The 24,512-nt window shown below is 36.4% G+C and overlaps 2 protein-coding genes across 4 annotated transcripts; one reads left to right on the top strand and one right to left on the bottom strand.

Moving 5' to 3' along the window:
- Positions 1-20: 20 nt before the first annotated feature.
- Positions 21-5,625, bottom strand: LOC306868150 (interferon regulatory factor 7-like). 3 transcript variants are annotated; one of them, XM_079414200.1, is made up of 9 exons: positions 5,529-5,625; positions 4,908-5,067; positions 4,479-4,650; positions 4,309-4,400; positions 4,107-4,158; positions 3,246-3,380; positions 2,235-2,624; positions 877-992; positions 21-795 (listed from the first exon to the last, which is right to left on the bottom strand). In XM_079414200.1, exons 1-9 carry the CDS (start codon positions 5,543-5,545, stop codon positions 649-651), a joined length of 1,281 nt encoding a protein of 426 aa, XP_079270326.1. In that variant the 5' UTR covers positions 5,546-5,625; the 3' UTR covers positions 21-648. The 3 variants fall into 3 exon arrangements, with proteins under 3 accessions (XP_079270326.1, XP_079270325.1, XP_079270324.1); XM_079414199.1 differs by lacking the exon at positions 5,529-5,625 and having other exon boundaries at positions 4,107-4,155; positions 4,908-5,229; XM_079414198.1 differs by lacking the exon at positions 5,529-5,625 and having other exon boundaries at positions 4,908-5,229.
- Positions 5,626-11,086: 5,461 nt separating this feature from the next.
- LOC306868314 (achaete-scute homolog 1b-like) lies at positions 11,087-11,611 on the top strand (the record flags this gene model as incomplete). The annotated part of the gene is made up of 1 exon (XM_079414419.1): positions 11,087-11,611. One exon carries the CDS (start codon positions 11,087-11,089, stop codon positions 11,609-11,611), a length of 525 nt encoding a protein of 174 aa, XP_079270545.1.
- Between the last annotated feature and the right edge of the window lie 12,901 nt (positions 11,612-24,512).

Here is a 24,512-nt window from a genome sequence, read left to right on the forward strand (position 1 = left end):
ACATTCTGGAAATAATGTTTGGTTTGCAGGAAGAAAATGTTTATTAATGAAATGTTCTGTATGATTTTATTCACCATCTTGAAATTTAAATCTGTATTTAAAAGTATGACATTGTACATTAATAACAAAATATTTTGTTTATTAAGTTTTATATGCATAACATTTTTATACATAGTACATCTTTAGGTATTGGCATCAGCATAATTTAATAAAACAATACCCATAACAAGCAAACAGTAGTTTTTAAATAACAGTGCATTTAATGATACCAAACTTTCTAGATTGTCACATTCATAAAGCGACAGACAAGAAGCGATACAAGTGCAGCCCTTTGGGCGAAAGGTGAAAGATTCTTCACTAGAAGACAGGATATTAAAATGAGACTCTAGCTCTCATTAGAAAATAAAAGGACAAAGTTTCAGATCATTTGAACAGTACAGTTTCATTGAGATTGCTATTAAACGACCAGTAATGAATTCAGAGCAGTTACAAGACCTTTGAATACCCTGCGGAAATCACCTCGGAAAGTTCTGTCAGTTTGCGTTGTGCTAAAGTGTAACAGTAACAAAATTAAATTCTCTCTCTCTCTATGTGTATATGTGTGGAAATGAATGCTAGCTGGCTGATTTCATGGTGAAAACAGCTGCTTTAGGCCACTGAAGGGAAACCCAAAGAATTTATAAGGTCAAAAAGGCTGTTGTGAGAGATCTGCAAGCTAATGTTTTCATTGCAAAGAGAGGACGCTCCGTCCATTTGAGCTCGCTCATGAAGTTCACGGCAAATCAGAGGTACAACCTGTGGAGATGGAAAAGATACGTTATAACACTGAAGCGCAAACAAAACAACTCTCGATGTGTTTCTGTTTGCGATATTTACTTTGACGGTGATCAGTTTCTTCTCCAGTGCTTTTCCATCCGGAAGCTTCTCTCCGAAGCACAGGTAGATGGTGTAATCCGGAGAACCCCGTCTGTTCTCTCTAAAATCCATCAGATCTGAAATAAATTGATATTCGAATCAGAATAGAAATACGCATCACATTACAGTTGGGGGTTGTTCCGGGCTATTTTTAACTGAATGTCAGGACAGCATTTATAACATGCTTTCTGTTAGAAAAGTTTGTAAAAACAAAGGAATATCACTTGCACTTACAATGGAATTCAATGAGTAAAGTGTACACGAGGCATGAATTTGAAGTTTGTTAAGCATTTAGTAAACAATTATGTCACATTTCCCACAAATTAAAGAAATTCACGGAAAGAAATTAATTCCCACTCCCACACAATAACTATGGTAACAGGGTTGAAGGCTAAGCAGTCAGTCCTGCAATTTGTGAGAAGGATGAAAAATTGGAATGGGATGTGTGTATATATCTTTTTAACTTGTCTTTCAGCCATGCTAAAGTGGAGCAATCATGGTAACAGGGTTGCAATTTTATTTTTTTTTTCTTTCAATTTGTCAGTGAAAGGAGTTACAATTATTTTACATTTATATATTATATTATACTTTTTTTTTTATAATTTTTAATGCCAATCTGAGTAACAGGGTTGCATACAAGTTTTTCATACATATTAATTTGTCACTCAATAGGTTTTAGATAGTTTGGGACCAAATTCTGGTTTTGTAGTTAATGATAAACATGTTTTCCATAAGTTAAAGAAAAATATTTATTTTTTCCCCAAAATATCTAGGATAACAGAGTTGAAGGCTAAGTAGTCAATTCTGCAATCTGTGAAAATTTTAGAAAAGGAAAAAAAAAAAACGGAATGAGATTTTTTACTTCTTGCCATTCTGTAGAAAGGGCCCAATGATGCCACTTCCTAAATGTCACATTTTTAGCATGGTAACAGGGTTGAAAATGCAAGTTTTTTTTTTTTTTTTTTTTTTGACAAATTGTCAGTGAAAGGAAGTGTTTAACAGTTATTTTAAATGATTGTAGTATACATTATATATTTTATAATATAAAATTAATTTCAAAATAATGCCGAATTGAGTAACAGGGTTGCATACTGTGCTTTCCCATAAACAAATCTGTCACTCAGAAGGTGTTAGCTAGTTTGGAAGCAAATTGTATTTTCCATAAATTAATTTACTATGGGAACAGGGTTGAAAGATGCTGCAATTTGTGAAAAATTTAAGAAAAATGTTTTTATTGTCTTTTTGCCATTGTGTAGAAAAGGGCCCAATGATGTCACTTCCTGTATGTCAAAAACTAATTCCTTTCTCATCATTCATACCTCTTGTGTACTTCTCAAAGCTGAGTAGAAGCTCTCTGGTGTTCTGATTCAGTTTTCTAGGCTCTGGGTTCTGGATCTCAGACGGGTCGCTGGTGCTGACAAAGACGTTACACATGTCCTGACGGAAGCCGTAGATGCCATATTGGTTTACCTCCAGCTGCAGGCCTCTCTGAATGCTGTCCAGTATGCGTTTAGTGAAGTGGATCTGTGTTTGATCGATCAGACCCTCTGTGGATGGAAAGCTGATTGGCTCTCCTCTCAGCTCAGATGGGTCGCACTGGTAGTGAAACTGAACGAGTGGCGAAAACAGGCGAGTTTTCAAAACTTCTGTTCTTCTGTAGTTGATCGAGATCTCCAGGCCACAGAGAGGTGGAGGGTTCCATTGCTGCACTAGAAGTAACATTATAGGACATCGTTTTAAAAATCATTACAAATTTTAAAGAAAGGCACAGTCCATGCTATAACAATAACGGCACAGAGGAACAATATCGTTGGAATCACTTTTCGCAGCTTTGATGAACAATAAAAACACTGACAGCAAATCAGAATCAATCCAACTAAAGTGCTTGAGCATTTAAAGAGGTATACAACAAAACTGCAGTGCATGCTTAATACAAACAATGTTATCAGGTGTCGATGTGGACGCTAATATAGATATCGTTAGAGTTATCGTTCTTGAAGTGAGAATGATGCAGTCTTTAGAAATGCCACATTACATATGCAATGTTCTTGATACAGACAACGTCAATGTTTCAAATACTACCAAAACATGTGCATGGCTATTCGTAACTATTTTATGTTTTAGGGAATTTGTGGTGGGTTTATGAAATCATAAGATCTGATTTGTATGTTTTTGTATGCGTATGCTAGCGTATTTGTCGAATGTGTAGCCTTTCAAAGTATCGGAAGCCGTTTGATAGCATGCACGACGCACTCTGGAAAGCGTTTTTGTCCAGTGTCTGCGCTATTTTTTTTCACAAGTTATGAACGACAAAACAACAACTTTGTTACCTGTATTGTAGAGTTGCTGGTCTGGGGGAGGTATGTTATTCTGAGAGGATTGAACACCGGAGTATGGAGTCTCATAGTAGTTGCTTGAGGTGTTCGGAATGATTTGTTGGGAACAGGTTTCCCATGGTTGAGATTCTGTGAATAGAAATTATGTTGTATATTGGCAAATTGCGAACATGTCAAAACAAGAGCCAATCAATCTCTCTTCCTGCTGTTGAACAAAACTTTTTAATATAACGTTGTGTAATTTGAGTGGCGTGTGCATGTGCAGAGTGTTATGGCCAGTTGCCATGGTATAGCTAAAGTTTTCTGGTTGGTTTTTAAGAGTACTGCCATATGGGTACTTTGGTTCCTGTGTGGATTTGAAAGGTGTGGTCACATTAAAAAAAGGTTTGTTGTCAATGCATGAAGCACCATTCACAAAGAAATCCCTTTCAAAGCAAGCAGCTATTTGTTGGTCAATGAATCCGCGTGAACTTCAACACAAGCGATCGCACAGATTCCGATTGAAACAACTGGGTTTCCCCAGCAACCAAACAACCGTACCGAGACCCAGCTGAAGAGGTGGTCTCGGTCCGCTTCCAAACGAACTCTGGTACGGATGAACCGATGAATGTGTCAGGTTCTGGTTCACTTGTAAAAAGGGCAGTGTGAAAGCGAATCACATTGTATTTGGTCCGGTCAAAGCAAGTGAACTAGCAGACATTGCTGGTGGGAATACACCCTTAATGAAATGACTGGATTTAACCTATGAAAATTCTCAGGGCAACAGTAAATGTGACCACACCTTAAGATGTTGGTTGCAAAATCATGGTTTGTTTGAATTGTTAACCATAAACATAGCCATCATAGTGATTTTACCTGCATGTTGATGATTTAGATCCATTGTCTCCACCTGGTTGAGCAATTCCTGCTGCATTGGATATATATTATATATTTAATAATCATTTATATATTATGTTATAACTTAATATTTAAAAATATTTTATATTAAAAAAATCATAATTCTTTTTATTATATACATATGATCATGTCAACAGCCAATCATAAATCTGGGCCTTACCTCCATTTCTTGAGACATGTAACTAGCTGCACTATAGAGATCAGAAATGAATGGAAGTTGATCTGGCTCTACACTCTGGATCTCTTGGTGATCTGAAAAGCAAGATTAGCCAGGGCTTTATAAACAACTCATTTTCCCATGCCAAGTGCAGATTGAGCAGTTTAACTCACTTTGAGGACGCTTGATGATGCGATAGACTTTGTGTTGGTCGTCCTGATCTTTGGAGTGATCCTCTAACATCTCAAAGTTTTTTAGACTATGAAGTGCACAACGGAAATTTGTCTTCCATTTCGCTTTGTCGTTAGGGTGCTCGTTGATCTTCCCACTGACCACAGCCCATGCCTGTGATTAAAACACCAAAAATTGCAACAAAGTCCATATATAGTTCATGTTTGTATATAATTAAAATGCATTGATGCATCAGGTGTGAATGGCATGCAACATCAAACGTTAAGGTCCAAAGGGGCGGGGCTTCCACTCAATACTTAGGCCCACCTTTTGGGAGCCCAACCCTCTTTGAAGATCTCCTCCAGCTATATCCCAGCATGAATCATTCATGGAGAAGTGAAACAAGGTGTGTGACGCAAGGAGGAAGTTACCTTAAATATTTTAACATCGTCGTCCCCAAGGTCTCTTCGCGAGTTGTGTTTCCAGGGGATGCGAAATATGTCATTGCCTATCATGCACAATCCCTCATATTTCCCACTTTCCACCTGCTCTATGAGCCATGACCCAAACTGAGGTTTGCAGATTGCACTTCTTGAGAAAAAACAAAAAACAAAACAATGGGTTTCAAATAGATCCATAGATCAGACTTTTTTTCTTATATAAATTTTACATTCATGATCATGTTTTTTTTTTACAGTATAAAAGTTTTTTAATAAATAACAATAATAAATAAGTTTTAATACTGACGTAAGATTAAAATACATCACGTACCACCAACATCTGCATCTCAAAACCTAGTCAGCTATGCATAGTTGTGCATCATAGGAGCTCACAGTCAAAAACACAGACTTTTTTCCATTGTTGAACTATGAACACATGCAGCAAACGGCGTTGTTTGTTTGTTTTTTTACAGCGAACCTGCGCGTAACGGGCTTTAACGCGGCGCGTCAGCTTCCAGCTCCTCTTCTTGCGGCTTGTGAAAACGCGTCTTGGTTTTGAGACACAGCCTATATTTTATAATAACGATGATAATAATAATTTCATCATCTTACCCCTGCATCGCTGCCATGATTTCAGGTCCTGAAGCTGTTCCACTGCTTGGTAGTTTCCAGCGGTCTGGTGTTTCTCTTGTGTTTTATAGTACGCACTGAAGCGTCACAGACGCGTCGCACAGGTGGGAGGAGTTTATCATGTTCAATGAATTCCCAAAGAAATTCGAAAATAAAAGTGAAGTCCCATTAATTCGTCTTCATTGCATCATCGCATACGGTTTAAAGTAACGCCTGCTGATGCAAGACCTTTAAAATGAACAGTCCATTGTCCTTAAAATACATGTCTTGTGCAAATCAGCATATCAGAATAATTTCTGAAGGATCATATGACACTGAAAACTGGAGTAATGCTGTTAAAACTGACCCAGTTTAAAAAGCCATGCTCTACAGCATTAATAGCCTGCATTTTTTTGTGGTGTTACAGAATTTTGCAGATGTGTATGTAAAAAATAAGAAGAAAGTTTAAAAAATGTGATCATGGACAGTTAAGAACGGGCTTATATATAGCCATTTAACACTTAAAGCAACATTCTTGTTACTGGTGCTGAAGGTTACCTTGATTTAAGAGACTCTAAGGCCTTGTTTATTGTGATCTTAATATCTTATCAAAAAGTATAGGGCCTACGTCAGCTGTTGTGTACATTGGACTATAAAGGTAATGAGGAAAGTCCTACATAGCCTACAGCATGCTGTATAATCACTACAATCAAGGTGCGTTCACATTTACAGTCATTCTGAGTAATCATGGGTGCAAAAAAACTCCCACGCAGATTTCACTCATGTGCATCGCGGTAAACAACAGAAATCTGCTTGTTTTTAAGGTGACTTCTGTGTGAAATGTGGTGATGGGGGTGGTGATGGCGCAGTGGATAAGACACATGCCTTTGGTGTGAGAGACCCGGGTTCGAATCCACTGTGAGACACCAATGTGTCCCTGAGCAAGACACTTAACCCCCTAGTTGCTCCAGAGGCGTGCGACCTCTGACATATATAGCAATTGTAAGTCGCTTTGGATAAAAGCGTCAGCTAAATGAATAAATGTAAATGTAAATGTGATTGATATGTCACGCTGTTTACAGTAGGACAATGGAACTGTTTTTGCACGGTAAATTTTGTTGAAATGTCACTAAAATGACACCTTAACACCTTAACAGATTTGTTACTACATCCACCCTTCTGTGTAATCAGTTGTAAATCAGTCCACAGTGATTTACCTCAAGGGCTGTAGACAAATATGCTTTAAGCCTTGACTCATGTTAGTTTTACTCTGGTTATTTTTGGTTTCTTCCAAGTAGGCAATGTTTTAAACCTAGTCAATTAAGACTGTACTGTTAAAAAAAATAATAACAGCAGGCCTAATTTCAATTAAATTGTTATGTTCACTCTATTTGGGGCCAATTTCACAGAAAAACCAATGGGGCCCAAAACACTCCATTTGGACCCCATTGGCTTTAACTGTATTAAGAAAAAGAAATTCATCTTTTTTGTGTTCTACTGAAGGTCATACAGATTTGGATGGTGAATAGATTTAATTTTGGGGTGAACTATCCCTTTAAGGATATGTTTTTATGCTATTACACCGTCCTAGGCGTTAAATGTTAGTGATTGTAAATGCTTAGCAATAAATAAATTACAGTGTAATCAAGTCTATACTCATTCAGTATGCATCTAAATACAAATTTCAGCTTTATTTTATTGAACAACACTATGATTAAATTGGAATTATTAGTGACAAAAGTCAACCGTATGAGTGGGATTGTGGTTACGAGACCACAGTTTCAGTGATATACATTTTTTTGAACAGGTGTTTGAGTTTCTGCACTCAATCTGTCCTTTATTTCTCACGACAGCTGTAAGAGAGGAACCTGAGCGAACCGTGACAGTGCTGTTATAAATAGTACACGTTCACTGCACTTTCACCTGAAGTTCGAGGTGCATATGTCAGTTATTTAGCGGTGGAAAAAGGAAATGAATCTGAGGGTAACAGGAGCACTTCTCTCTGCAAACTCCTCGGACGAGCTTTCCTCCGGCGTGAGGTTGTTCCCCAGTAACAAAGTCTCTTGACCCGATTCAGGTGACACAGGCCCTCGCCTACACTCGAGCAATATCGTGTGTTTTCATTTCCCTTTTTTGAAAAACAGAAAGTTTTAGAAACCTGTGGCTGCATGGAAATAAAAACCTAGGCCTATTCAGTACACCACAGCTGGACAAAACTAGAGCCAAACTCGTGCACCACTATCCCAAAACTACTCTACTGTTCCTGTGAATGTATATTTTAACACATAAAAACGTGTGATATGATACCAGCACTGCATAACACTAATGTGGACTTTAGTTATGTTTTTGTTGAATCATTGAAGGTTTAGTGAAGATTGATGGTTGTTTATCCATTACTGGCCTCTACTGGAGATTAAACCACTCTACACAATAACAGCTTTATCAATCTCACCGAGAACATTTAGGTCACGCTTCAAAACCTGGGTTTTATGTCACTAAATTAAAAATGTCATCATATGAGCCATGCCGGTCAAAATGTTAAGATGTTTTTTTTCACCGTGGCAGTCAACTGTGGAAATGTTTGTTAAACCAACCTCATTTTTGTTCTACTTTTCCGTCAACACTGGGAGGTTTGTGACTGTCCTATTGACTGCCAAGTAATGAACACCGTCAAGCCCAGAAAAGATTTGTTGAATAAAGTCGTTATTTTTGTTTTCTTTGTGTAGAAAAAGTGTTCTCGTAGCTTCATAACGTTACGGTTGAACCACTGATGGCAGACGGACTATTCTTACGATGTCTTTCATACTTTTCTGGGCCTGGACTGTGTTCATTACTTGGCAGTCAATGGGACAGTCACAAAATATCTTAAATTGTGTTCCGAGGACAAACGAAGCTTTTACAGGTCTGGAACGACATGGGGGTAAAGTGATTAATGACAAAATCCACAGATCTCATAGACATAAAATATTTCATATCATTTGAATATTTATTTATACAGTGCATTTATTTGCAAAATGTTACATGTAAACTGAAAATTCAGTTGCTTTTCCATTTTTACATAAGTCATAACAGAAAATTGAAGAACACTTTATGTACAATATACTGTCTGTCTGTAAGTCTTGCTATCTGTTATTTAAATAGAATCTGTTAACCCTTTCAGTTCATTAATACAATGCATCAGGTATCACAAACTAACAATTAACAACACCTATATATCAATATATATTATGTTATATATTAATATATAATATTGATTTCTACATACAGTATTATTTTAACATTTCAAGTTGTATGGATTACCATTAGTGTGTTTTTTATCTAAAACTGTGTATAATGCTTGTTCACAATATATAACACTATATTATGAAAAGTGTGCATTAATGAACAATACACAGATACACTCCTATGTAGGTCACCTATGAGATTTGCTTAGATCCAATGAGAAAGTTTTCTCTGTAATCTGTAATATTTTATGCGTTTGAGGTCTGAGATGTGGGAACGGTGAGGAGAGAGAGGGCAAACATTGGATTTTAGGTCAGCATTGCTGTTTAATCAGCCAATATTGTCTTAAATAGCCTGCATAGCACGTCATCTTTTATAACATGGGATTTTACATTCAATCTTGATTTTTGTAAAATGTTGCAAATTGATAATAATAATAATTTTTAAAAAAATTCTCACCCTTTTTCCCACCCCCTTACCTGTTTGCATCTCTGAATACTATATTTATAAATAAATATTAAATGAAGCACTGTAAACATTGTGTTGTCCATTGTTAGTTTAACTAATGCATTAACAAGCTGATTCTTATGATAATGTGTTAGCAATTTCTTTGTTGATAAATTACCAGGATATGGAGCAAAAGGCATTTTCAAAAATGTTTTGGAAAGTAATGCCACTCTTTACCACTAGAGAGAGTAGGATTCCACCAATACACCTGTTATTATATTTCTATTACTCCAGCTATTATGTAGCAATACATGCCAGCTGGTGGAGTGTTAGATGAGCAAATAAAACAGCAAACAGCCAGGTCTGCAGCACAGACCGCCTTGATTTGTTTTGACTGAATATGTATTCGGTTCACTTTTTAAAAAATATCAAATATACAAAATAGTAAGACCTGAGCTAAATAAATAGATACAATATTCAGAAATGGCTTTTTATTCATAGTGACGCTAATTGCAGGGCAGCCGGCTGCATCTCAAGCGTTCATTGGTGATTAGAGCACTTATACGAAACTAGAATTAATTTCAGCATATATTTCAAAATGGCCATTTGTAAGTCACAAACAAATATTTTATCACAATATCTAAAACCACATTTTTTTTTTTTTTTAGAATTATTCTGTAAAAGTTATGTAAAATTAATAAGAAACACTTTAGTGGGCCTGTAGCAGCCAATTAACTAGTTGATTATTAGCATTATGAACATTGGCTGTTTATTAGTACTTATAAAGCATGTTCTGCATGACTATATTCTACATCCCTAATACCTAAATTTAACAACTACCTTACTAACTATTAATAAGCAGCAAATTAGGAGTTTATTAAGGCAATAGTCAATGTTAATGTATTGTTAATAGCGAGAATTGGACGAAATATTTAAGATTCCTGCCTTAATCTTCTGCTATAGCTCACTAGTCAAATGTAAGCAAATTAGTGAACTCGATCAGGCTTTCTTGCTCCTCTCAAATCGTGCAACTACAATCATCAGGTTTAGCCCAGTTTGAGTACTGATGTCAAAGTCATGCATTTTCGTCCATATTTGTAATAAATCAAAGTTAACAACAGCATGTCCATTAGACTTTTGGGTTGCACTTCATTTTAAGGTGTCCTAATTATACATTTAAGTACTGAGTAATATTAATTAAATATGTATATAGCCTATACATGGTTAGGATTAGGTTTAGGGTTACTTGCATGTAATTATGCATATAATTCATTGCTTTTATAATAGTAAGTACATGCAACATGTAACAAGGACACCTTAAAATAAAGTGTTACCGACTTTTGGATCCCACTGTATTATATAATCAGTCCATGCATTTTGCATGCACTCTAATACATGTCTAATATCACATTTCTGTATTTTTGTTAGCAAACCTGTGTTGGATTTAGCTGCGCAAAAGAGGACAAATCGAAACCGAACTCTTTCAAAGAATCATTGTTATGTTCAAAAGCATCTATAAAGCCATTCGCCTTTTATTCCGCACATTTTGTGGTTTTTCATTCATTTAAATCCACCAATGAGGCTGCGGATATTGGGATGTAAATGAGCGCACCGCGCGTGCTGGCGCAGTGAAAGCGTCCGATTGTTTATTGAGCTCGCGGAGCCACGCGCCCGGCTCGCGGAGCGTCACCCGGCGGGCGGAGTCCCGCGCGAGAAGCGTGCGTCTTCAAAGGGGGTGGGGTGTCCGACGCGTGTTGAAAAAGCCGAGAGCTGCCAAAGTTTGTAGCAGATACGAGGGACCACAACACCACGCGAAGAGCACGAGAGTCGTGCGTCGCTAGTTTTTTAACGGTGACACTGGATTTGTTGTTCGAGAAGATTTTCCAAAAAACATGGATGCTGCGCAAAGTGCATGCAACGCCTCCGTCATCCTGCAAGATTGCGCGCAAACCAAGTCGAAAGTGCTGAAGAGACAGCGCTCGCGCTCTCCGGAGCTGTTGCGCTGCAAGCGGAGGCTCGCGTTTAGCGGGCTGGGATACAGCATCCCGCAGCAGCAGCCCGTCGCGGTGGCGCGACGCAACGAACGCGAGAGGAACCGCGTCAAACAGGTCAATATGGGATTCCAGACGCTGCGTCAGCACGTCCCCAACGGCGCGGCCAATAAGAAGATGAGCAAAGTGGAGACGCTCCGCTCCGCGGTGGAGTACATCCGCGCGTTGCAGCAGCTTTTGGACGAGCACGACGCGATTTCTGCCGCATTCCAGTGCGGCGTTCCGTCACCGACGCTCTCCAACGCGTACTCGGCCGATCCTGAGTCGCCACACTCCTCCTACTCGTCCGATGAAGGCAGTTACGAGCACCTGAGCTCTGAAGACCAAGAGCTGCTGGACTTCACAACGTGGTTTGATCGCTACTGATGAGATTTTACCAAACGTTCCTTCATGTGACTGCTGGAAAACCCAGATTATGGAACGTGGTTTGTTACTGGTCCAAGATGATCTAGAAACCAGCAACTGTGTTCCAAACAAACCTGGACTCTTGTAAACTTCACAGATGCTGCTTTGTTGACTCGATAGGCGGCAGTCTGGGACGCTGTGGCTTAATGGTTAAGCTGGAAGAGGTTGTAGGTTCAAGCCTCAGTGGATGAGCTTCTACAATTGCAAAACAAGTCAAGACTGCTGGATGAACACATTTCATAAGTGCAATTGTGGGCAAAATATGTTGATGCAACTGATGCCATTTAGATGAGACCAACTTCCCTAAGAATGTCAAGTTAATGGCAATATTGATTATTATTACCTACAACCAACTACCAGGTCTGCTTAAGGACCTACACTGAAATTTGTACAATAACTTTTTGTATTGTTAAAGATGAAGATATATTTTTGTAAATGGAGCACAACAGCCTCTTTGTGACAATGAACGCTGTTAGATTCTTGTGATTAATAATAATAACTGTTCCGTTTAGATCAAAGTTGTTTTTAACACTGGAGAAGAATTGATCTGTCGATCTGTATTTATCAAAATTTTATTGTCTAGATGTAGTTCTTCCTGTTAAACCATACACGGTGGACTTCTTCAATGCACTTGTCCATTTTTAGTAGTGTACATAAATGATTTTAACAAATATATTTTGTGCAAATGTTTTTATAAATAAATCTGCTCTATTTATACGTACATCAGTGTTTCTGGTTGATTTTCAGACTCATTCAAACCTAACTAAAAATAAAGATTCTTTAATAGCATCGACGGTTCCATGAAGAACCTTCAACATCCATAGAACCTTCTCAAAGTGGAAAAATGTTCACTGGAAGGTTCTTTTTGGAACCAAAAATGGTTCTTCTATGGCTTTGCTGCAAAAATAGCCCCCTTTATTTGTAAGAGTGAGGTGATTAAACATCCCTGTGGTTGTGGAAGAATAACAAAACACCCTTTTTGTCTCTTTACAAAGACACTCTACAGAGATGGGCTATTTCCACCCTTTCTAGGGGCCATTTTGCGATGACAAAGTTGGGTCAGAATTCTCATCCGAGGGCGATTGGTCCATTTTTATTGTCAGTGTATAACCCCAACTGAGTTTTTCAGCCCTGTCAAACCAAACCAAAGATGCCATTTTGCCATTGTGCCTCCCAACAGGTGCCTTTATGCATTTCTATATGTGTAATGACACTGCTTATTGTTAGTAATTGAAATAATGACTTGAATTTCACCTGCAGGCCATTTCAAATGGGCCCAATAAAAACTCAGAGACCCCATTTAATGATCCCTCAGTAGGCGGCCCATCAAGAGTTTTAATGGATGCAGCTCATGCATAAAAACTTTGATTAGTTTTAGTAGTTGTAAAAGGCAAGATAAAAATCTATTAAGCTCCTCCAAAAACAGGCCCATGATGCCCCCCATCCCACGTGAGGGGGGCACCGATGCCCCCTTGGCCCCCATAAAGAGTTTTTCTAAGCAGGTGTGAGCCACGTGCCTGTGTTTGGTGGGACACATCTGCTCCACCCCATTGGCTAGCTGACGAACCCTCTCGGTTGGAGTTTTAAAAATAAGGGAGTGATTTATGACAGTAATTATTCATCTCTTTATGGATTCTTCTATATCTTTTAGGGCACCAAAAGAAACATATACTCAGCATAAATCACCTACTGGTGGGCCATTGTTTAATTTTGAAATATAGTTCATCTTCGCTGACCTTCACGGGGTCTGAAATGACGCGTCACTGTGTTTAATGCCGGGCCGACTTTAGTTTCTAACAGAAAGAACACTTGAAGTGTGATTTATGTCATGATATTTAGTGCGAAGTGACTGGATATTCAAGTGCACCCCCAGAAAATTACAAAACATGCTTGAGTTTTTAAAAGAAAATCCTTTCATTCAGATTAAGCATGAATAACTTGGAAAAAATACATTTCTCGCAAACATAATTTACATAATTAAATCTAATTTACCAATGATTTGAATGCATGCATAACTTTCAGCAAAGAAATAAGCCCACAAATAAGCATGCAATATAATATAATGCAATATATTAATTTTAAAAGTTAAATAATAGTATTCAAATCTATCTATCTATCTATCTATCTATCTATCTATCTATCTATCTATCTATCTATCTATCTATCTATCTATCTATCTATCTATCTATCTATCTGTCTTTATTTATCTACTGTATCTATCACTAAGCTGAATTTTCCGCATCATTACTCCAGTTTTCAGTGTCACATGATTGTTAATAAATCCTCCAAATATGCTGATTTGCAAAAATAATTTCTGATTATCATCAATGTTGAAAACAGTTGTGGTGCTTCATATTTAGTTGGAAACTGTGATACATTTTTTCAGGATTCTTTAAAAGACACACACAAACAAACTGACCATAAACTTTAGTGGTAGTGTATATTTTAAATATATCTATTAAGAGACCCATGGCTGAGTGATGCATTCAGCCACACCTTGCAGCACCTGTGTGGGCAGAGCCTGACCATAAACTAAACTGAGTGTGATAAGAATCCAGCCACGGTTGCTTGTAAAGTGATGAAAGTGGACTTTGTCTTGGCTTGTAGTGGCTTTCCTCAGAAGGTAATCCCACCTGGGTCTGTTTTAATGGCCCTGTGAGCAATGTTTGATTTCAAAGCCTGGAGAAAAAAAATACATATTTTTCTTCATATACATTTTTTGAATGTTTGAGCAAAAGAAAAAATCCACTGGAACACTAGAAGTGACATAATTGGACTCTTTTTACAGCATAGTGAGAAGAAAGTATATAATTTGACTCCATTTTCTGCATTTTTTATGCAAATTGTAGCATTGACTTCTTTCATCAAGATGAACATTTCAACCCCATTACCCTGACCTTCAGCTTCTCCAGTTATCCATGCATTATTTTTTGCCAGATGACTTTTTTATTTAAATCCTTCATTCAGGGTAAGTGTAAGGTAAGTGTATATATACATGTATAGACAGAGCTGGGTAGTGACTGATTACATGTAATCTGGATTATGTATTCAGACTCCAAAATTAAGTACTTGTAATTAGATTAAATTACATTTTAGATACTTGTAATCAGACCACAGTTACTTTTTTATTGATTACATGATTAAAAATGGGCAAAACATGGCAAATTTGTTGTAGTATTAGAACTATTTAACTATAATATTTATCTGAGTCTCACATTATGTACACAACCCTGTTACTGTATGCTTTCAATAATCTAATACTTCTTAAAAATGTGATACGTAGGGAGTGACAACATTGAACCCTTTCTACAACATGGCAGGACAAGTGTAGCTTTCTCTGCCTTTGTCTCCTTTCAGCCCTGTTACTAAACTTAAAAACAATATATAATTTGGGTAAGTATTAGCTCATCAATATCTACAAACTAGTATTTGATTTTATAACTCTTGCTAAGTGAGAGTTTACTTTAGGTTCTGCAATCCTGTTACTAATGCTGTTGTATTTATATATAAATGTTGTATTGCCAATGCTGTTGTATATATATACACTCACCTAAAGGATTATTAGGAACACCATGCTAATACTGTGTTTGACCCCCTTTCGCCTTCAGAACTGCCTTAATTCTACGTGGCATTGATTCAACAAGGTGCTGAAAGCATTCTTTAGAAATGTTGGCCCATATTGATAGGATAGCATCTTGCAGTTGATGGAGATTTGTGGGATGCACATCCAGGGCACGAAGCTCCCATTCCACCACATCCCAAAGATGCTCTATTGGGTTGAGATCTGGTGACTGTGGGGGCCATTTTAGTACAGTGAACTCATTGTCATGTTCAAGAAACCAATTTGAAATGATTCGAGCTTTGTGACATGGTGCATTATCCTGCTGGAAGTAGCCATCAGAGGATGGGTACATGGTGGTCATAAAGGGATGGACATGGTCAGAAACAATGCTCAGGTAGGCCGTGGCATTTAAACGATGCCCAATTGGCACTAAGGGGCCTAAAGTGTGCCAAGAAAACATCCCCCACACCATTACACCACCACCACCAGCCTGCACAGTGGTAACAAGGCATGATGGATCCATGTTCTCATTCTGTTTACGCCAAATTCTGACTCTACCATCTGAATGTCTCAACAGAAATCGAGACTCATCAGACCAGGCAACATTTTTCCAGTCTTCAACCGTCCAATGTTGGTGAGCTCGTGCAAATTGTAGCCTCTTTTTCCTATTTGTAGTGGAGATGAGTGGTACCCGGTGGGGTCTTCTGCTGTTGTAGCCCATCCGCCTCAAGGTTGTGCGTGTTGTGGCTTCACAAATGCTTTGCTGCATACCTCGGTTGTAACGAGTGGTTATTTCAGTCAAAGTTGCTCTTCTATCAGCTTGAATCAGTCGGCCCATTCTCCTCTGACCTCTAGCATCAACAAGGCATTTTCGCCCACAGGACTGCCACATACTGGATGTTTTTCCCTTTTCACACCATTCTTTGTAAACCCTAGAAATGGTTGTGCGTGAAAATCCCAGTAACTGAGCAGATTGTGAAATACTCAGACCGGCCCGTCTGGCACCAAACAACCATGCCACGCTCAAAATTGCTTAAATCACCTTTCTTTCCCATTCTGACATTCAGTTTGGAGTTCAGGAGATTGTCTTGACCAGGACCACACCCCTAAATGCATTGAAGCAACTGCCATGTGATTGGTTGATTAGATAATTGCATTAATGAGAAATTGAACAGGTGTTCCTAATAATCCTTTAGGTGAGTGTATATATATATACAGTATATACAGTATGTATACACACACGCACGCACACACAAAAATTATAGAAAATTAACAACAACAACAACAACAAAAAGAATAAAATTATTTTCTAAAGGCACCTCTTTTAAAATAAATAAGTAAATAAATAATATAAAATTAATATGACTCAATTATAATCTTGACTAGATCAAGTTTCACAATTTTTACTTTGGCATTTATCAGGGTTTTTTAGTATTTGTTACAATAGCTCCAAAAATAGCACATTTTTCTGTCAGAAGCTTTTGTTTTCTTCTCTTTTCTTGCATGTTAACATCAGGGGCTCACAGCAGCGTCCCGCCATTCCATCCACGGATAAAGCTCCTCTGCTTTCTGCAAAAGCCTCAGGATGCCTATAAATCCCAACAAAAACTCACAAGACTTCTGTCTTTAAGCAGGGAGGAGATAAAACTCGCTTTTCACTCAGAAAAAAGTTTGAAAACGCCAAGCCTAACACTTTGACAGCGCTAAGCCGTCTAAACTTCAGACGACCTAACCGTGTCTCACAGAGCTGTGGACAGGGGGTTTGCTGTCATTTGCATGGACCATTGTATCGCGCAAGTTTGGCTTCTCTCTTTTTTTTTCTGATGAGAGCCTTTTGGCCATTTACTTCCACCCTGGCTGGCTGTTTGGAGCGGTGAATGGCCTTCACTCCAGGCCCACACAAAGAAGCCTTTGTGCCACGGCCGCACCATATTCATCATGTAATGCCTGTTAGACAAATCTGATTGGACGCTCCTGTCACTTTGATGTGTGTCCAGCAGTTTGGTAGTGGGGAATCTCACTCTCTCGCCTGCTCTCTCTCGACCCTTTCAGGCTAATATAGATGGGAGGTTCGGGTAGGGGAGCCCCTCATTATGTGCCAGAGCAATTTCATAACAATTTCTTAAGTCGCACACAAAAAAAAAACGGTTGAGATGATTGACGTTACTTTACTCTGGCTCGAACAAAACCCAGATTTGAGCCGAATAACGGATGAATGTGCTGAGCATGGACTCAATTCAAACTATTTTAATCCCCCCACACTTTATTCACCCCTTTCCCCCCTCTTTGTGGCTCTCTTGCTCCTTTCAGCTTTCTGTCCATTTTTTTCTGTCCAGCATTCCTGATTTTCGGGGTAATTCCACACAGAACTGCTAATTAAGGTTCATTAAAGCAGGGAGCTGCTAGACTTCTGATAGTGAGCTTATATCTGTCTAATGACTGCTGGAACTGGAGCTGGACCCTTGTTGGGGTTGTTGTTCGCTGGATAAAGGATGTACCAGGGGGTCTTGTTGTCAGTTTTTGCACTGTGTGTTGTTTTCGAGTGGAATTTTTATGCCACAGACTCCAAACTGAATTTTAAGGTGGCCTTCACACAAAAAGTATAATTGCTGTACACTAATCTAGTGCTATCACTAAAGTAGTACTACTAGTTTTCAGGAAATGATACCATGGTGGCCCAAGTCAAAAGAAAGCATATAGATCTATTAATTCATTCAAAAGGACATGTTCTGAAAAGTTCTGAATTAAAAACATGAGGTCAGAAATGTCAGGGTGGTACAACTATTTGGATACTATAATTAAAAAAAGACTTATTAAAAATTGAAATTCTTGAAAACTCATTTGGCATGATGTTTTATTGGTTCATTGGGGTTGTGAAATGTCATGTGGTTTGACTCTCCTAAAGCATATTAATAGGCCTACTTATCAGTTAATAATTCATTCAAATAATATATAGCAATTATTTTTAATTTAAAATATAAAAAAAACTTTCAATTATAAATTTAATAATATATATTAATTATATATTCTATTCTATTATTACATTATATTATAATATATCATATATTTTTTATATATAATAAATGTTCAATTACACAGACATGTATCAAGTATTCAAGCTGTAAGGAAAATATTGTATTACATTTTCCTGGATAGTTATACCACATAACATATACATTTAAAATTTCATTTAAAATGTATAAAAAATTGTAAGTTTTAGATTGTTCTCAAAAGTTCTGGAAATGTGTTTCAAAGTAAAGTTTTAAAAGATTTTTGTTTTTCTATACAGTCTTGTATATTATGGAAGCCCATTCGCACAATATAAGGGGAAAAAATCATGCTTTTGTCATGATTATGACATAAAAAGTAACAATTATGACACAAATCCAAAATTGTGAGATACTAAATAATACTTATGACACAAAGTTGAAATTGTGAGATAAAAGTTTGACAAAAAGTCATTGTGACAAAGAATTTTACTTTTAATGTCTTAATTTTAACTTTTTATCTTATGATTATGACTTAGTATCACAAAATGTTGACTTTGTCATAATTATATATTTTTAATCGCATAATTATGGCTTAGTATCTCATTATTTTGACCTTTTATCTCTAATTATGACTTAATATCTCATATTTAGGTCCTCATAATTTAGATTTCATCTCATAATTACGACCAAATTTTGACTTAATATTTAATAGAATTTTAACTAGTATCTTGAAATGTTTTGTTGTAATTATCACTTTTTGATCTCATAATTACAGCTTAGTATCTCATAATTTTGACCTTTTATCTCTAATTATAACAAAGAGATTTTACTTTTAATGTCTTCATTTTGACTTTTTATCTAATAAGTTTGACACATAATTTAGACGTTATGAAACAATCTCATAATTATGACACTTTCGACTTTTAATGTCTTAAATTTTTGTCTTGTAATTATGACTTAGTATCTGAAATGTTTTTACTTTTAACAGAATTGTGATTTTTTTTTATCTTTTTTATCTCACATTTTTTACTTTTTATCTTATAATTGACTTAATATCTCTTAATTTACACTCATAATATCACTTAATAAATAATGACTTAATATCTTATAATATCACAATTTAATGTCATAAATTAGACTTTTAGAGTCATAATTGTGACTTTTTATGCTACCAGTGCGTGACTTAAGGTTAGTGATCTGTTTGTATGAGTCTGCACTGCATTCTGTACAGCAATAAAATCTGTATTTGCGACATATAGTGATTTGTTGTGTAATGTCAAACTGTAAATGTCAAAGTATTTCACATCACGATTATTATTCCACTGTAAGTCAACTTTATTTTGCCTCTCTCTGCTGAAGCGCCACATGATACATTTCCTAATAAATCTCCTCATGTGCCAAACATGCCCAAAATAATTCAAAAGTCAACCTGGTTATTAGTGTGGCTTCTTTACAAAACACTGTTCACCATTTACATTGAGCATGACATAAATCTATCAGTAGTGTATCTGTGTATAGCCACTAAAATAAATTTGTATTCTCCATTGTGTACACATGCTACTTTTAATGTGTATCATTTATCTGTATTAATTAAAAACACATTTTGAGATCATTTCACACGATAAATTAGGCTATATTCTTAAAATACCATTCCTTCTTACTGATAATACCCCACATTGCTCTTTTCCCTTTTCCATTCTTGACTTTTTGAATAATGTCTCAGCAAATAGGATTAGTGAGCACCATTTTGTGGGACTCTTTTCATTTCATTAGTTTGTGACCCCTCCAGTTAATTATCTTGATCTGGCCAAAGAGCAGGCTTACTTTAACTGCCCTGAGTGACACACTGGCCAGAAACACACACACATGCACAAACAAACACACACAATAGTTAACACACCGAGGGTGAATGAATGAAAAGGCAGAGAATGAGAGAGAGAGATTGAGTGTGCCGCTGATCGCTATAAGAACCAGGTTGAATTGATGGGAAATCTTTTTTTGGAATGAAGTGAAATGCCTTAATAAGCCTTTTGTTGAAATATGTGATTGTTGCAGATTGATGGAGTGCTCTTATTGACAAGGCAAAATGGCATTAAGCTGATTTTGTTGGAAAGAAAGAGAAAGGAATTAATGGTACCTCCCTTAAAAAAGGTAGAAAATAGCATTAAGTCACGTCATACCTGAATAATCGCAATTTTAAACAATTTTCACAAAACTGTCTGCAATTTTATGGTGGACCCATCATAGGTGTGTTTGCTGTGGCTTTAGTTTTGGCTTTAAGTTTTAATCTACCTTTTTGTTTTAGTTTTAGGTTTAATTTATGCTTAGTTTTAGATTTAATTTTAAATGTGTCTTTAGCCTACATCTTAGCATTTGTTTTAGCTTTAGTTTTAGAGTTAGGTTTAGTTTTAGCTTTAATTGTAGATGTATTTTTAGGTTAAGCTTTAGCTTAATTTTTAGCCATTATTTTAGCTTTTTGTTGTAGCTTTAGTTTTAGAATTAGCTTTAGATAAAGCTTAGTTATCTTAGATTTATCTTTAAACTATAGTTTTAGCTTATGTATTAGCATTAGCTTTGGCTTTAGATTTACCTTTAGTTTAAGCTGTTTTAGATGTATCTTTATTTTGACTATAGTTTTAGCTTTGGCCCTAAGTTTTATCCTTTATTTTAGCTTTGGTTTTAGAATTAGCTTTTACTTTCAGCTTCAGTTTTAGCTGTAGTATCAGATTTATCTTTGGTTTAAATGTAGTTTAAGCTGAAGCCTAAGCTTTACCCTTTATTTTATTTTAAATTTAGTTTTAGACTTACCTTCAGTTTAGCCTTAGTTTTAGCAATAACTCAAGTTTTTTTTTTTTTTTTTGTCTTAGATTTAGTTTTAATTTACACATAGTTTTAGATTTTAATTGTATCTTGAATTTTAAATTTAGGTTTAACCTATGTTTTAGCATTTGTTTTAGCTTTAGTTTTAGAGTTAGCTTTAGTGAAAGCCTAGTTTTAGCTTTAATTGTAGGTGTATTTTTAACTTTAGCTTCAGCCTAATTTTTAGCCATTATTTTAGCTTTTATTGTAAATTTGGTTTAAGAATTAGCTTTAGTTAAAGACTAGATTTAGATTATTTTTAGTTAAAGTATAGTTTTAGCTTTAACTTATATGTTAGCCTTTATTTTAGCTTTGGTTTTAGAATTAGCTAGTTTAATCTTAGTTTTAGCTTTCAGATGTGTCTAACTGTAGCTTAAGCTTCAGCTTCAGCTTTACCTTTTTTAACTTTAGTTTTAGAGTTAGTTGTAGTTTAAACTTAGTTTTGGATTTAGTTGTAATTAACTTCAGTTTAGCTTTAACCTAAGTTTGATCATTTCTTGTAGCTTAAGTTTTAGATCTATCTGTAGTTTAAGTTTTATATTTAGCTGTAGTTTTAGTTTATAGTTTTTCTGCCTAAAAGTGTCATAATAATTGCATTTATGATATTACAGTTTTCACAGCCATTTTGTATTTTTCTGTGAATCTTATGGCTCCTCAGTTCCCAGGTCCCAAATCCACTAACGCCTTCAGGATCTCAGCAGATGCAGTGGCTCATCTGGGTGTTTTTCTCCTGCTATACAAATACTGCTAATTCAGATATACTCATGATGAATGCTGCTTTTTGCATATACAGTATGCTATATAAAATCATTTAATATACTTTAATACTACTACAGAAGTGGGTATATTCGGACCAATTACAAACAAATTGTGCATCCTTAGCATTTTTGTTGTGTTAGTGTTAAAAAAGCTTAGCTTTAGCTTAAGCTAAGCTTTAGTTTTAGCTTTAGATTAGCTTTAGTGTTACTCTTAGCTTTAGATTTAGCTTTAGGTTAGCTTTAGTGTTAGTTTTAGCTTATGCTTTAGTTTTAGCTTTAGGTTAGCTTCAGTGTTAGTTTTAGCTTTAGGTTAGCATTAGTGTTCGTTTTAGCTTTACCATAGCTGTAGTTTTTGCTTTGGGTTAGCTTTAATTTTAGCTTTAGGTTAGCTTTAGTGTTAGTTTTAGCTTATGCTTTAGTTTTAGCCTTAGGTTAGCTTTAGTGTTAGTTTTAGCTTATGCTTTAGTTTTAGCCTTAGGTTAGCTTTAGTGTTAGTTTTAGCTTTAGGTTAGCATTAGTGTTCGTTTTAGCTTTACCATAGCTGTAGTTTTTGCTTTGGGTTAGCTTTAATTTTAGCTTTAGGTTAGCTTTAGTGTTAGTTTTAGCTTATGTTTTAGTTTTAGCTTTAGGTTAGCTTTAGTGTTAGTTTTAGCTTTAGGTTAGCATTAGTGTTCGTTTTAGCTTTACCATAGCTGGGGCCTGTTCCATAAAACAAGCTTACCAAATAAGCCAGGCTTATTTCAGTAATTCTGATTTATTTTCACTTGATTTGATTTCTGAAAGTAAAATTACGATAGCTCAAGCTCAGTCACTCTGGCAACTTATGCTGGCAAACTAACCTGGTCCGGAGCAGGCTAACTGTCAGGCTAAGCTGAGCTCCTCTAACACTGACCAATAGGAACGCATCGATATTACCACTGACTCTCTCACATACAGTCAGTTTAATTTATTATCGGTCCAAAATTAAAAGTATACAGAACATACACCTTAAATAATCAAATAAATAAAAAATAGGCTACAACCAACTGTATTTAATGTATTGTGCCCAAAATGTAGGCGAATGACATTTTAACATTGTGGCTACTTGTGCATGCAGTTGATCAGAAGTTTCTAGCCATGCAGCCTTTCTCTCTGAATATGACAGCTGTACCTTTTATGGTTATTAGAACATTAAAATATTACAATCTAAAATGGCTCTTTAAAGCATTAAAGCATAAAACACAATCAAAAGTTAAAATCACTGAATTAAAAATGTAAATAAATAATAGAAATCAGAGTACATTTTAACTGATAAGAGGAACACACATTTAACTCATTTGAGCTGGTGATTAACAGTTGCTGTATAAGGGGAAGTCGTGGCCTAATGGTTAGAGAGTCGGACTCGTAATCCAAAGGTTGCGGGTTCGAGTCTCGGGCCGGCAGGGATTGTAGGTGGGGGGAGTGAATGTCCAGCACTCTCTCCACCCTCAATACCACGACTGAGGTGCCCATAAATGGCTGCCCACTGCTCCGGGTGTGTGTTCACGGTGTGTGTGTGTTCACTGCTGTGTGTGTGTGCACTTTGGATGGGTTAAATGCAGAGCACGAATTCCGAGTATGGGTCACCATACTTGGCAGTATGTCACTTCACTTCACTTTATTCAGAATTATTGCGCTAGTATTCTATTCTGCTCCGTCTGTGTAGCGCGCATGCGCGCCGCAGCGCTCGTTCTCTCAGCTAAATGGATGACTTGCATGACTTTCTGACATTTACAGATGTAAAAAATATACACTGAGGAAAACACAATGTTTCAAATGCGTTAAACAGCACAAATATTCGCTGTTTGCTTTGGTGGATCGATTTGATCCATGATCGACATTAAGGGCTGCTTCAGAATAAGCGTGTACGTCACATTATCCTGACTCACTGAACCTGGATAGCATTAGTCAGATTGTGTGAACTTGAATTGTCGTTTATGGAACCGCTTTAGTCCCGATTGATTTGTTAGGTTATTTCAAGTCAGGTTTTGGACTTTAATCCACGCTCTTCTTAGCATCTTTTATGGAACAGGCCCCTGTAGTTTTTGCTTTGGGTTAGCTTTAATCTTAGCTTTAGGTTAGCTTTAGTGTTAGTTTTTGCTTTACCTTAGCTTTAGTTTAGCTTTGGGTTAGCTTTAGCTTTAGTTTTAGCTTTACCTTAGCTTTAGTTTAGCTTTGGGTTAGCTTTAGCTTTAGTTTTAGCTTTACCTTAGCTTTAGTGTTACTTTTAGTTTTCCATCCGCAGACAAACAAAGCAACACAAAACAAAAACGTTGAGAAACAATCTATTTTACATGTAGGTAAATGTATAACATATAAAACCTAACAATACACACCAATAAAACAAAACAAAACAACTGAAAACGTTAATAAAGTTTACTGGAGTATACTTTACAATAAATAACTATTTCAGGCTCAAATGTCACATTGCTGTTTGTAATTATTTGTAAAAAAAAATTGCTAGTAATTTCAATAGTTAGTATTTTTTGCAGCAAATAGTTTTGAAGTAAACGCCATTTTTTTTTTCAGTGTACTAAAACCTGACTGTAATTTTTTACTTTCTGTCTGACGTACAACTCAAAAGGTGTCATAATTTGTCACAGCCAAGACTCAGCACTGAATGAATGCTGGTCTAGAGCGTCTCACCTGATGGTTTTTCTCTTTCTCCATCTCTC

Source organism: Barbus barbus, assembly GCF_936440315.1.
Source record: "Barbus barbus genome assembly, chromosome: 50".
In the NCBI taxonomy this organism is placed as follows: Eukaryota; Metazoa; Chordata; class Actinopteri; order Cypriniformes; family Cyprinidae; genus Barbus; species Barbus barbus.